The 15283-nt window shown below is 35.4% G+C and overlaps 1 protein-coding gene across 1 annotated transcript; it reads left to right on the top strand.

The window, feature by feature from the left end:
- Positions 1–2317: 2317 nt before the first annotated feature.
- Positions 2318–3480, top strand: LOC120779490. The gene is made up of 2 exons (XM_040111776.1): positions 2318–2782; positions 3167–3480. Exons 1-2 carry the CDS (start codon positions 2398–2400, stop codon positions 3439–3441), a joined length of 660 nt encoding a protein of 219 aa, XP_039967710.1. The 5' UTR covers positions 2318–2397; the 3' UTR covers positions 3442–3480.
- The last annotated feature ends 11803 nt before the right edge of the window (positions 3481–15283 follow it).

Here is a 15283-nt window from a genome sequence, read left to right as displayed (position 1 = left end):
CCTGGAACAGGAAACACCAGCACACCTTATCCTAGATTACACAGCAATCTGTGGAAAAAGGCTTAAGGCCCTGGATTCCATCTTTATCAGCAGGGATCACATCACCACACTAGCGCCCGGCAAACTACTGGAATTTTTCAGACTGCTGGGGCTTTGGGAGGTCATGTGATACAGGAGAGGGCACAATAGACCCTAGGTCGCGGTGCAGAACCTCAATAATCCTATCTATCTATCTATCTACTTCATATTTACGGCACATGAATCGTTCTCTAGAAACTTTGGCGGAGACTGCAGTGAAGCAACTTGAAGAACAGAAGCGACACAATAGAATTAAGGAAGAGCTGGTGAAGGAAAAAGAAGAAATAAAAATGCAAATGCTAAGATTAGATCCAAATTATAAGCCGGATTCAAAGTAGTCATTTTTTAATTGTTAGCCTTTTATTTATTTTACTATTATTCATTTATATAACGAGCTGTGAAATGAAATAAAAGCATTTACTTTTTTAATATAGGAGCTGTAAAATGCACTGAATGCAATTGTTTTTATTTAATAGAATAATGTAGGGCATATTTTGAAAAATGCATTGGTCTCCTCCTCAAGTAATATCGCTGCCGATATAATGTCTTTATTTTAATAAACCAACAATAATTTGTGTATTTTTGCTTTGTTATATTTCATTTTCACACGTTTCAAGGCAAACAGCTGACTTCGAAAGAGCTACAGCTCTTCCTCTTCTTCTTTCAATCCAATCGTAACTCAGAATACCTATTTTCGATTCAGACGGAGCGTAGAGCGGGAACGTAATCGAAATGCAGAATAGGGCTGATTATCAATAGGCCGATATATTTCTTTAGAAATGATTCAAATCTTTTCACTCAACAATATTCAATCGCTTCACTAAAACTTTTCATTAAAATCGAAAGAATTAATAATATTTTGCGAATTTACAAAAGTGTTTACTTTTCTGTTTACAATTTGCAAGCCATTTGACAGTTTTTCACTCCTGTTCTTCTCAACACGGAACTATGACGTTTCGTAATGGCGGTCGTCGTAATCTTGTATTGTATCATTTTTGGTTCAGACATCATTTTGTTGTAATCGTTGAACTGAACGGATATGACCTCAGAAAAGGAACTTTTAGCGATACTTGTTATTTCGATGTGCGCGGAAAATAACGCCTTCAGGGTCTTCCTGCGTGCTTATTCCTGTTGTTGTCACTTCGTGTTCTCGAAGAAGTCTAGGTGGTGAAAGTACCAAACCGTTGGCTCATATATGTCTTCACCGGCACCAGACTTTTCAGATTTTTTAATTTTTCACAATTCTCAACTATAGTAATTTCACTTGCCATTAAGGGGGAGCCTGCTTTAGAGGCTTGAAAAAGTCGATTTTTTTGAAGATTATTTTGGAAGGGAAAGAAATAATTGGTTCAAGCGAAGTTTCTATTGTTTATAGATATATATTTCAACATCATCCGAAAATTTTTTGGATGCGAAATCTTCGATATGCAAGTGACATATATACGTATATATGTCGACTACATATGTACGTGTGTAACTCAACTCCTAAACGCCTCTCTCACACTACTCCTCGTATACTCAGAGATAGGAGCTCGTAGTGTGGGTGGCGAGTAAGTAAGCTTATGATTAGGAAATCATTATTGTTTAAGCACTTGAAGTGAATTAAAGGTCATATAATTTGAGTTAAACCTAAATCACGTGTGTTTATTTTTCTACTGGCACCAGTCAGTAGGATCTGTGAAAAAGATCCTTTTAAAACGAACCTATATTCATTCTATGTTCTAATCGCAAAAGTTAAATATTAAAACAAACAAAAATTAATTTCTTACGTGAACTTAAAAAATATTATGTGAATGATTCAATAAAGATATGAAACAATTATAATAATAAATAAAAGTGTTTTCTAACCTTAAGCTGTTAAACAAAGAGTTAAAATAAAATAAGAAAAAATGTACTTTGAATATATATTAGTACAAAACAAAAAGACAGATTCTTAATTTTCGTTTACCTTTTTGTTGGTATTATTATATTTGAATGACCTCTGGTTGTCTTTAATTGATTTCGGTCGACTTTCAATTGACTTTGATCTCAAACCACAAATGGAAGTGGAACTTAGAAATAGCACTTAGTGAAACAAATAAAAATAGTGCAAGCAAAAACTAAAAACTAAATAATAGCAACAAGTGAGTGCATAAACAACAACAACATAATTGTGCGCTATACTTTTGAATACTAAGCAGTCGGCATACCTGCATTGTTGTTTGTGTTGTAACTTACAAAGACTATTCAATTTTTGCATTGTGTTGTTATAACAAACATATATTCGCTGCGATGAGAGATTTAAATACTCCGCACTTTCCAATAAAAAAAGAGTAATAGATGGACTTAAGTAAAGAGTTAGAAAATTTAAATGAGTACTTAAGAACCTTAGATATTAGCGCTGAAACAAACAAAATAAACATGGCTGAAGCACAACAAGTAAGAGAGCTGGTGATGCAAAATATTAAACTAATTCAGCCTTTTGATGGTGATGCTAATTACTTAGCACTGTATGTCGATAGCATTGATTCCATAATGCCTGTGGTTGCACCAACGCAGCGGGCTGAGCGAGCCTTTTATTTTAACTGCATCTTAAGAACTCTACGAGGGGCAGCTTTGGACATCATAAGAAGGGAACAGCCGTCAGATTGGTCCACGTTAAGGGAACTTTTAATTGATGAGTTTGGAGAACACACTCCAATTTCGACTCTTATTTTACAAATTAGTAACATAAAATTGAAAGGTAGTGTGCGCATTCTTTGTGAGGAAATAAATAACGCAATTTGTAGAATTAAAGATTGTATTAAATTAAAAAATGAAAGTAGTGCAACTAAAACATTTTTGACAAATGAATTAGAACAACTAAGTATCAAAACTCTTAAAACAGAATTGCCAAACCATTTAACTGCGTTGATAAATGCAAACCTGGCCACTAACGTAAAGTCTGCAGTTAAAATTTTAAAAGAAAATGATGCCTATGACTATGTTGTAAAAACTAACTTACGCGCTCCCCATTACCCTAATAATAACAAACTTCATAAATTCACTTTACCCGATAGAAATCATTTTTGTCTACCTGTTAATAACAACAACTTTCATACACAGGGAGTCCCATCCAGTAATACTATTTTAGGTCAAAATCAATCCAGACAGGTAAATGTTGGCCAACCCAGTCAACAAAATCATTGTACCCACTCATTAAATAGTCCGATTACACATACCCCAGGCAATGCCCTGCAAACAAGTTCATTACAAACACGAGTATCTCATCCCGTTGGGTCAAATCAATCAAGAATACGAAGATATGGTCAACCTGAGCCAATGGATCAGGATATGTCAAATTTTCAATTAGAAGCCTCGGAGGACTGCCATCGATTAAACTGACACTAAATAACAAAGAAATCAAATTTCTAATAGATACGGGTTCATCGGTAAGCTTAATTAAACCATATATATTAAGTAATGAAACTACAGGAGTAAAACCCATTATTTTAAAAACGGCAACAGGTAAAGTTGTTCTAGACAAAGTGCAGGAAATAGCTGTTTTTTCCTAACATAATTTAAAATTCTACGTGTATACATTTTCTGAAAATTACGATGGACTTTTAGGTTTTGATATACTTAAGAAACTGAATTCGAAAATTAATTTTCAAAATATGACTATTAATTTAAGTATAAAGCTTTATTCATTTTGTAATAAAAATGATTCGGTACATCACTTTAGCAGTAATTTAAATGTTATGAATGATGACAACGATGAAACTAATTTTAGACTAAGCCACTTAAATATCGAGGAATATAAAGAAATCAAAGGCCTATTGACAAAATTTAGCCACATTTTTTATAAGGAAGGAAATCAATTAACTTTCACCCACAAAATAAAACATAAAGTCAAAACCATGCACGAAGATCCTATCTACGTAAAGTCTTACCGATATCCGGAAGTGCACAAGGTGAAGTAGACAGGCAAATAGCGGAAATGCTGGAGCAAAAGATTATTTGCCATAGCGATTCCCCGTACTCTGCACCGCTGTGGGTTGTACCTAAGAAACCGGATCAATCAGGGAAGGAGAAATGGAGAATAGTTTTCGACTTTCGTAAGTTAAATACAATAACGATAGACGATAGGTACCCGATCCCGAACATGGATGAAATCTTAGACAAGTTAGGTAAATGTATGTACTTCTCTACCTTGGATTTGGCTCAGGGTTTCCAGCAAATCGAGATGGACCCTGTTGACAGAAAGAAAACAGCGTTTTCTACGCAAGGAGGGCATTACGAGTTCTTGCGTATGCCATTTGGGCTGAAAAATGCCCCAGCTACATTCCAAAGGCTGATGAACACAGTATTGGAAGGGTTAATTGGTAAAAACTGCATGGTGTATACCTGACGATATTGTGGTGTTTAGCACGTCACTTCAGGGAGCATATCGAATCGCTCGATAAAGTTTTCCAAAGACTGTCTGATGCTAATCTTAAAGTACAGCTTGCCAAGTGTGAATTTTTAAAACACGAAACAGAGTTTTGGGGCACGTAGTAACTCCATCAGGCATAAAAGCCAAACCAGAATAAAATTAAGGCGATTCTAGATTATCCTGTACCCCAAACGGAAAAAGAGATCAAACAGTTTTTGGGTTTGGCGGGTTTTATCGCAAATTCATTAAAAACTTTGCTAAAATTACCAAACCGCTAACGAACTGTTTGAAAAAAGGCAACAGGATAAATGCTCAAGATAAAGTATTTAAATACCGTTGACACCATTAAAATTTTAATAACTGAAGATCCCTATATTAGTGTACCCAAATTATGAAAAACCATTTACGCTAACTACAGACGCTTCTAACGTGGCCTTGGGTGCAGTGTTAAGCCAACAAAGTCACCCAATTTGCTTTGCGAGTCGCACTCTGAATGAGCATGAGCTTCACTACTCTACTACAGAAAAAGAGCTGTTAGCAATGGTTTGGGCCACTAAATATTTTAGACCATATTTGTTTGGTAGGAAGTTTACTATCAACAGCGATCATAGACCACTTCAATGGTTGCATAACTTAAAGGAGCCAAGTGCAAAACTGCAAAGATGGAAGATACGCCTCAATGAGTACGATTTCGACGTGAAATACATCCCGGGCAGGGAAAATCACGTTGCGGATGCGTTATCACGCATAAAAATAGAGGAATGCAATGCTGAGGAAGATGAAATCGCCTCAAATTGTGCAACCACTCATTCGGCTCAGGAAGATAACGAAAGTTATATCCAGATAACAGAAAGGCCGTTAAATTTATTTAAAAATCAAGTAAAAGCTTATAAAGGAAATGAAAGTAGCTGTGAAACGCTAAAAATATTTAGTAACAATCTTGTTTTGATAACTTACAAAGAATTAACGCCAGAATACATAAAAGAAATCATTAAAACCTATCTCTTACAGAAAAAAACCGTTATATACATGCCAAATGATATCGACTTTCTACAGTTCCAAGATATTTATAAAAGCTTGATAACTAGTAGCAGAAATAGAACTTATAGGACAAATAAAGAATTAAAAATATTTTAGAATTTTCTGATTTCAAATCCATTGTTACAGAAATCCATTTAAATGGACTACACCAGGGGATAGAAAAAGTAGCAAAATGTTTTAAAGAAAAGTATTATTACCCAAACTACCTCAAAGAAATTTCAAATATTATCAATAGTTGCGAGCTTTGTAATCACTGTAAAAGTGACCACATTGCTAACAAACTACCATTCAAAGTTACGCCTCCGATATACGAAATCAGAGAAAAATATGTTATAGACTTTTGGAAGTGGAACAATGAATTTTATTTGACGTGTATTGATTTATTTTCGAAGTTTGCCATGGTAGAGAACGTAAAATCATTAAATTGGCTTGAAAGTAAAAGAGCGCTACTGAAAGTATTTAATACTATGGGACCCCTTAAGATTATGAAAGTTGACCAAGACCAAGGCCTAAATAATATGAACATCAAACAGTGGTGTGATCAATTAAACATAAAAGTTGAAGTAACAACAGGCAAAACAGGCATAGGCGATATCGAGCGTTTGCATAAAACCCTCAATGAGAAATTGAGAATAATAAATACGTCGGAAGACAAAGAATTGAAATATTTAGAAATAGAACAAGTAATTTTTACCTATAATCACACAATTATTCATTCGACAACTAACGAAATTCCATATAAGATATTTTTTAATAAAGAGCCGCCAAAAAATGACCCGCAAAAAGTCAAAGAAAAGAGAATTGAAAATATTAATAAATACAGGCAAGAAAAAGATATTGATACTAATTTCGTAAATGCGGAAAATTCAAGGAAAAGATTAAATAAGATATGTAATCCATTTAGTCAGATTGTTAAAAACAGAAGAAGATGGGGAGCATCATATTATAAAGTTTAAAAACCAAAAAGTCAGAAAGTATAAAAACCAGTTTAAAAGGAAAAAGAAAAAATATTGAAGAAATTAAATTTGTTTATTAATTTTAGTTTTTGTTGCATTATTATGTATTATCTAAATCACTTAAGCAATATTAGTAAATCATCTTATCTTAGTTATCTACAAAAAATAGTATACTAAAAATTATTGTAGGCAGTTTTCTAAAATACGATTATATTTAAAACTAAATAACAAAATTGATTTAGAACAAATATGTATTAAATCTAAACGTAAGTACTTTAATTAAGAAATATGTCCACTTTTAAAGTTGGGAGGAGTGACATATATACGTATATATGTCGACTACATATGTACGTGTGTAACTCAACTCCTAAACGCCTCTCTCACACTACGCCTCGTATACTCAGAGATAGGAGCTCGTAGTGTGGGTGGCGAGTAAGTAAGCTTATGATTAGGAAATCATTATTGTTTAAGCACTTGAAGTGAATTAAAGGTCATATAATTTGAGTTAAACCTAAATCACGTGTGTTTATTTTTCTACTTGCAATTTTGCATGTGCATTTGTCGGACGGCGGGCAGGATGCTGGGCGCAATTTCTATCAGAAACACAAAATTCACAGAGATTCTTATTTGTTAATAACGTTTCTTCTAGCTAAAATAAGAAAATTAAAAAAAAGTGTAAAATTCTACATTTTTTTAAAATTGAAAAAATATGGTTTTGGACTAAAAAACTTTTTTTTTTACTTTATGTTATTTAAAAATATGTTCAAACTTGAAGTATCTCTGTGTTTTTTTTAGTTTAAATAGATGATAATTTAATGCCAAAGATAATAAACTTTACCTTACTTTCATACGACGTTTAGTTTTTTTTCTATCCAGCCCGGCAATTAAGTTAAGTATAAGTGACAGTCACAAAAATCTATTACATTTCATTTCATAGAGATGTATTTACATTTGAATGCAAATAAATATGTCGATAACATATATTAAATCTTCTGTAACATAGTCGAAAAACATAATTACCAATATAAATAAAAATTTGTATATACAGACTTTGTTCCATAATATATACGAAATATAAAATTGATTTATTTTTAACTTCTTCGTGTTTGAGTTTCTTCTTCTTCTTTTATGGCGTACACGCCGCTTACGCGATTATAATCGAGTTAACAACAGCGCGCCATTCGTTTCTTCTTTTCGCTACGTGGTGTCAGTTGGATATTCCAGGCGAAGCCAGGATCTGGATCTTCCTCTTCATCTGCTTCCCCCGGCGGGTACTGGGTCGAATACTTTCAGAGCTGGAGTGACAGACATGACCTAGCCAGTGTAGGCGCTGTCTTTTAATTCGCTGAATTATGTCAATGTCGTCGCACATCTCATCCAACGTCGACTCATCAGTTGTTGTCATCGTCCAAGCCTCTGCACCATATAGCAGGACGGGAATTATGAGTGACTTATAGAGTTTGGTTTTTGTTTGTCGAGAGAGGACTTTTCTTCTCAATACTTCAATATCAATTTTATCGGCATACGCAAGCAGCTGTACACACATATAGAAGATTGCACCTGCTCGATTAAGTTCTGCAGCTCGAATTATTTTCTCCAGCAGCAGATAGAGAAGACGCATGATAGGGAGTCGCCTAGTCTGAAATCTCGTTTGGTATCGAACGGCTCGGAGAGGTCCTTCCCGATCTTGACAGAGCTTTTGGTGTTGCTCAACGTCAGTTTACACAGCGTATTAGTTTTGCGGGGATACTAAATTCAGACATCGCGGCATAAAGGCTCCTTTTCGTGCTGTCAAAAGCAGCTGTGAAATCGACGAAGAGGCTGTGCATGTCGATTCTCCTTTAACGGCTGAATATCTTGTCGGTTGTTGATTTGCCAGGACTTAAACCACACTGATGAGGTTCAATCAGTTTGTTAACGGTGGGCTTTAATCTTTCACACAATACGCTCGATAGAACCTTATACATGATGTTGAGGAGGCTTATGCCAAGGTAGTTCGCGCAGATTGTGGGGTCTCCTATTTCGTGGATTGGGCAGAGCACACTTAAATTCCAAAATGTTGGGCATGCTTTCATCCGACCGGTTCTTCGCTACCATGTTTGAATAGCTCGGCCAGCAATCCATTGGGCCTTGCTATTTTGTTCTTCTTCAGGCGGGTAATTGCTATTCGAACTTCTTCAGGGCCGGGCAATGGAACGTCTGCTCCATCGTCATCGATTGGGAAATCAGGTTCGTCTTCGCCTGGCGTTGTACTTTCACTGGCATTCGCAGGCTAAAGAAGTGTTCCCTTCATAATTTAAGTATGCTCCGTGCATCGGTCACTAGCCGCCACATTTTTTCGTAGAATTTTCGAGCATTACCCCTGTCGGCCAGCTTATCAAGCTCTTCGTACTCACGCATTTCGACCTTTTTCTTTTTCTGTCGGCATATGCGTCTCGCTTCCCTCTTCAACTCTCGGTATCTCGGACGATCGTAACGTTGCGAGGTAGGCAGTCTGTTTTCTCTCCGCTGTGACATGGCACTCCTAGTCGTACCAGCTGTTCTTTTGCATTTGCCGAAAAACAATGGTTTCGGTTCCAGCAGTACGTAAGGAGTTTGAAATGCCGTCCCACAGTTCCCTTATACCGAGTTGTAGACGAGTGCTCGCAGACAGCAGGAGTGCAAGCCGAGTAGAAAATCGTTCTGCTGTCTGTTGTGATTGCAGCTTCTCGACCTCGAACCTTCCTTGTCTTTGTTGACGTGCGTTTTTTGCTGCACAGAGGCAGGTGCGAATCTTGACTGCAACAAGATAGTGATCCGAGTCGCTGTTAGGACCTCGGAGCGTACGCACGTCTAGAACACTGGTATTTCGATCCGGAGACAGCCAGGTAGCTTGATGAATTTTTACTAGTAACTACATATAACCATATTTCGGGCCCCGGCGAAGTCGATCAGCTTCAACCCATTTGGGAATGTTTCCTCGTGGAGGCTGAATTTACCGACTGCAGTGCCAAAGATACCTTTTTTGCCCACCCTGGCGTTAAAGTCGCTTAGCACGATTTTAACATCGTGACGGGGACAGTTCCCATAGGAGCGCTCCAAGCGCTCATAGAAGGCATCTTTGGTCACATAGTCCTTCTTTTCCGTCGGGGCGTGGGCGCAAATCAGCGATATGTTGAAGAACCTCACTTTGATGTGTATTGTGGCTAGGCGTTCATCCACAGGGATGAATGACAGTACTCGGCGACGGAGTCTCTCTCCCACCACGAACCCCAAACCAAATGTGCGCTCCTTTTTATGGTCACTGCAGTAAATGCCACAAGGACCTACTCGTCTCTGTCCTTGTCCCGTCCATCGCATTTCTCGCACGGCGGTTATGTCAGTCTTCACTCTAACGAGGACATCAACAGGCTGGGCAGCGGCACCATCCCGATTAAGGCACCGGACGTTCCAGGTGCCCTCAACTCGTTGTCCTTATTTCGTTTGCTATAGTAGTCATCAAAAGGGGGGTCTCTCATCCGAGACAGTTGGTAATCTTTCATTGGGGGCGCTTTTTACGTGGTGGGTCACAAACCCAGCGCATAACCCTTTGAAGGGGGTGTTTCGCCTTCTCACTTTAGCTTGCCTTCAAACGGATGTTTTTAGGCTACCCAGAGGTTACTTGGTCAAAGACCGGAAGTCGTGAGCCATATGTAAAAGAATCGTTTCTGGCCACTCCCAAGTGAATGGGGATCAGAGAACTTTCCTCACTTGCATGAACTTCTGCATATGACTCCATCCTTTGTGTTGCTTACAAAATATAAAAAAACGATAATCGACTAATATCTATGATGATCTAATTTGATAGGTGTGTTTTATTTTACCAGGAAATTAAGCTTTTAGCTTATTTTGTATGGAAGATTTAAAGTTGCCATACACGACACACATGTGCGTTCGATCTGTATGAAATCGTTTTGCCATACACGACATACAAATCCATTTTGCGTTAGTTCTGCATACAATGAATATGTGTGACAAGCAAGCGGAAAATTGTTCGTTCACGATCTATTCTATTCGGCGACACGAGAGAAATGCGATTTTGTGTGCACACAGCGCTATACACGACATACTACATGTGTGCTCACCGATCGTAAAAAATCAAACAATTTCGCGAACATGGATTGGTATGCGCACAAGTCCATACACGAGTAAATAGCAATTGAACCCATACCGATCGAACGCACATGTGTGTCGTGTATGGCCACTTTTAGCCAACATATTTATGTTGGATTGTCATAACCCTGCAAGACGGGTAGCTGTTAGCAAACGTGTTAGCGACTTGTTATTGTTCACTTTTGCATTCGTTAAAATATTTGTTACCTTTTTTCAGAGAGTGGGAAAAATGCAATACATAGCTATTTAATGTTCAATGGTTATCTCGCTCTAACCTATGGCAAATATCGCATGCTGCCTTGTTTTATAAGAATACACACATTTGTTAGCAAATCTCTTCACAGTATGTTACGGGTAAGATATTCTTTTGTTAGCGCATAGCTTACCTATGTGTTATGGATAACAAAAACTATTTGTTACCCGAATATCCGTTAGTATTATTATATTGGTTATCAGATTGTTACCTATAACATATAAACATGTTAGTAGGAATAAGCCGTAACAAGATTATTTTTTACCCATTTGTTACTATCAGCAAATTCAATTCTTTTAAATAAAATTCAGTTTTTGTTTTTATTATTTCGCATTATTTAATAATAAAATCGAAATAATTAAATATTTTCTTATACTAATAGCGAGCTCCACGTAATGCTCGCCCTCCAAGTCACCGGTGATGCGGCTAATTGAATGGTGCGTCTTTGTTATACGCATCCAAATGCTCCAAATGATTTCTGTAATATTAAAAATTTTAATTACACACACGACATTAAATTCACAATGCTTATCTTTTTCTCGTTGTTAAGCTTTTTCGTTTACTCTATATAAAAGAAATTAATAACATATATATATATATATATATATATATATAGGAAATTAATTATAAAATATCAAATTATAAAATAACAAACTTACCTCTTTAAAATTCAAAATAAACTGCGCTGTTCGTTTTCTTCTTCTTGAAAAATTGAGCAAGTTAATATTACAATATGTTCAGAATGTCGATAGTTTTTCTCTTTCTTACTTACGTATTCTCCCATTCAATTGAAAATTCCAGAAAATGTAACAGTGTTAGTGAACAGCTGAAAATGTTTCAATGTGTTTGTGCAATCTGTTAGCTCCGTCTTGCAGGGTTACTTACGTATTCTCCCATTCAATTGAAAATTCCAGATAATATAACAGTGTTAGTGAACAGCTGAAAATGTTTCAGTGTGTTTGTGCAATCTGTTACCTTTGTCTTGCAGGGAAGCTATCATAGCTTGTGTATTGAACTAGAGGCATTGCCAGTTCATCGCCTTCTTTCATTCTTAATAGGAAGGTTTTCCCCAAAAAAAGTAGTTAGCAGAGCGAGAAACCTTATTTTGACAGATGAAAATGTAAACAAACCAAAATCACAGATGTTTTGGATGAGTATTAAGTTAAAATTAAGATAAATATGAACACTTGTATTCAGTTTTCTGTATTCTAGACCTCAAATAACTAAAATAAATATATTTGTATAGCATATTAACATTCCGTTTACAAGTTTAAAATTTCAAACTAAATTGTATTTTTAAGCGAATATATGGAACAAGCTAAAAGCGTTTTTTTTGTCCATGATTTAGCTATTAGCATGTGATGATCTAATTAAACACAGCTAATAATGCTAACCGTGCGATTCTGTACTCTGATACAGTCACAAGTCTCTAAATTTGAGATTTTAAGTTAGAGACAATTTTTATGACTTGAGACGATTTCGCTATTCTGTAAGTGACAGTCACAATATCTATGTTTTAACACTTGAATGAAAATAAATATGTCGATAACAAACATAAAATTTTTTTATAACGTAGTCGAAAAACGTAATTACCGTTAAAAATAAGAATATATGTTGACTTTGTTTCATAACATTTACGAAATTTCTGTAAAATTGATTTATTTTTATCCTTTTCGTGTTTGAGTTGTTTCTTCTTCTTCTTCTTAATTGGCGTAGACACGGCTTACGCGATTATAACCGAGTTAACAACAGCGCGCCAGTCGTTTCTTCATTTCGCTACGTGGCGCCAATTGGATATTCCAAGCGTAGCCAGGTCCTTCTCCACTTGGTCCTTCCAACGGAGTGGAGGTCTCTTTCTTCCTCTGCTTCCCCCGGCAGGTACAGCGCTAAATACTTTCAGAGAGGGAGTGTTTTCGTCCATTCAGACAACATGACCTAGCCTGCGTAGCCGCTGTCTTTTAATTCGCTGAACTATGTCAATGTCATCGTATATCTCGTACAGCTCATCGTTCCATTGAATGCGATATTCGCCGTGGCCAACGCGCAAAGGACCATAAATCTTTCGCAGAACTTTTCTCTCGAAAACTCGCAACGTCGACTCATCAGTTGTTGACATCGTCCAAGTCTCTGCACCATATAGCAGGACGGTAATTATGAGTGACTTTTAGAGCTTAGTTTTTGTTTGTCGAGAGAGGACTTTGCTTCTCAATTGCCTACTCAGTTCGAAGTAGCACCTGTTGGCAAGAGTTATCCTGCGTTAGATTTCTAGGCTGAGTTGTTTACAAAATATAAAAAATGACAATCGATTAATATCAATGATGATTTCTTTTCAGTATATTCAATATGGCAAACAAGAGTTCATTTTAGTTTTGTGACCTGCTAACTATCAGGACTCAAATTTCAGACAATATTTTGAGACTAACGCTAGAGACTGTTTAGTGAATAGTAACTAGTCTAACCGTGTGATGTTATCCGTGAGATTTTAAGTTAGAGAAAATTTTTGAGACTTGAGACGATTTTGCTATTCTGTAAGTGACAGTCACAAAATCTATTACATTTCAGAGATGCTTTTACACTTGAATGAAAATAAATATGTCGATAACAAATATTAAATTTTCTATAACGTAGTCAAAAAACATAATTATCAATAAAAATAGAAATACATATATATCGACTTTGTTTCATAATATTTACGAAATTTATGTAAATATTATTTATTTTTTAACCTTTTCGTGTTTGAGTTGCTTTCAAAATATAAAAAAACAACAATTGATTAATATCTATGATGACCTCTATTCAGTATATTCAATATGGCAAACAAGAGTTAATTTTAGTTTTGTGACCTGCTAACTATCAGGACTCAAATTTGAGACAATATTTTGAGACTAACGCTAGAGACTGTTTAGTGAGTAGTAACTTGTCTAAGCGTGTGATGTTATCCGTGAGATTTTAAGTTAGAGAAAATTTTTGAGACTTGAGACGATTTTGCTATTCTGTAAGTGACAGTCACAAAATCTATTACATTTCGGCTATGTTCGTAAATGCATCATGACGCGCATCATGACGATTGCATAACAAACAGAACGTTCAGAGATGCCAATATTGCAGCACCGCAATAATCAAGCGTTCAAAAAGACAACACTTCTATCAGCTGTCACTCATAATTTCTATCAAAAAATTGTTTACTGCATTTAGCTACGATGTCTGACGAAAAGTAAGTGCAAAACTGTTTTATTTTAATTTTTGTATTGAAATTTAGTTAAATTATGTTAATAATAATTGTATAAATTATTATTTTTAAATTTTTAGTGAAAATCTCAGTAATGCGGAGACACAGTTATAGCTGAGAGTACGGTAGAATATGGAGGACGAGTTTAAATCGGGTAGAAGGAAAAAAAATGTATTGTGGAAGAAAGTTGCGACCGAAGTTAAAAATGTAAATGAAAACAATAAAAATTAAAATGAAGTTCATCAGAAAAAGTGATAAAAAAATTATTCAAATAAAGGAAGGTGAGGTAAAGTAAATTTTTTATGATGAAAACATGGTGGTAAAATAGTTTCTTCTATCGATTCCATTGATATCATCTGAATCAACGGGTGCATCTTGAATTCCTTCGAGTTGGTTTCCATATCAGCATGTGTTATTGCATCGTTAATATGTTCAGAATAACCTCCCTTATTTATGATAAAATTGTGTAAGATAGCACAAGCGAGTATTACATTAGATGTGGCTTTGATGCTCGAAGCTTCAATATAATTTAAAATTTTAAACTGTTTCTTAAAAATCCCGAAAGTTTGTTCTGTAAATACTTTGTCTTTTAAAAGACAAACATTTGTACCTACAAATTTTTTTTTTTGACTTCAATACCCTTCCTTTTCTTAAATTTAAAGAAAATCTATCATTTCTTTGTTCACAAATTTCGTCTAGTGTTAGATTCAGCAAAATTTCCATTTTAGTATTATACGCGTTCAAAAATGCAAACAAATGTATCTGCAAATTGTCAAAAATTGTATAAGAAGTATCAAACGTCAAACTTGCGGTGTTGCTACTGTTGCTTATTGCTTATGCTGCAAGTCATGATGCATTTACGAACATAGCCTTCATTATTCAGAAATGCTTTTACACTTGAATGAAAATAAATATGTCGATAACAAATATTAAATTTTCTATAACGTAGTCAAAAAACATAATTATCAATAAAAATAGAAATACATATATATCGACTTTGTTTCATAATATTTACGAAATTTATGTAAAATTTATTTATTTTTTAACCTTTTCGTGTTTGAGTTGCTTACAAAATATAAAAAAAACGACAATTGATTAATATCTATGATGACCTCTATTCAGTATATTCAAAATGGCAGACAAGAGTTCTTTTTAGTGTTAAGACCTGCTAACTATCAGGTCTCAAATTTGAGGCAATGTTT

The sequence above is a fragment of the Bactrocera tryoni genome, unplaced genomic scaffold (genome assembly GCF_016617805.1).
Source record: "Bactrocera tryoni isolate S06 unplaced genomic scaffold, CSIRO_BtryS06_freeze2 scaffold_11, whole genome shotgun sequence".
NCBI classification, from domain to species: Eukaryota; Metazoa; Arthropoda; class Insecta; order Diptera; family Tephritidae; genus Bactrocera; species Bactrocera tryoni.
This window is presented reverse-complemented; position numbering and strand designations above follow the sequence as displayed.

What these genes read in the sequence shown, in the direction of transcription:
- LOC120779490 (XM_040111776.1), top strand. Translation starts at nt 2,398, where the DNA reads ATGGACTTAAGTAAAGAGTTAGAAAATTTAAATGAGTACTTAAGAACC. An exon ending in GACTCTTATTTTACAAATTA is followed by an intron (nt 2,783 to 3,166) that starts GTAACATAAAAT and finishes ATACACAGGGAG; the next exon opens with TCCCATCCAGTAATACTATT.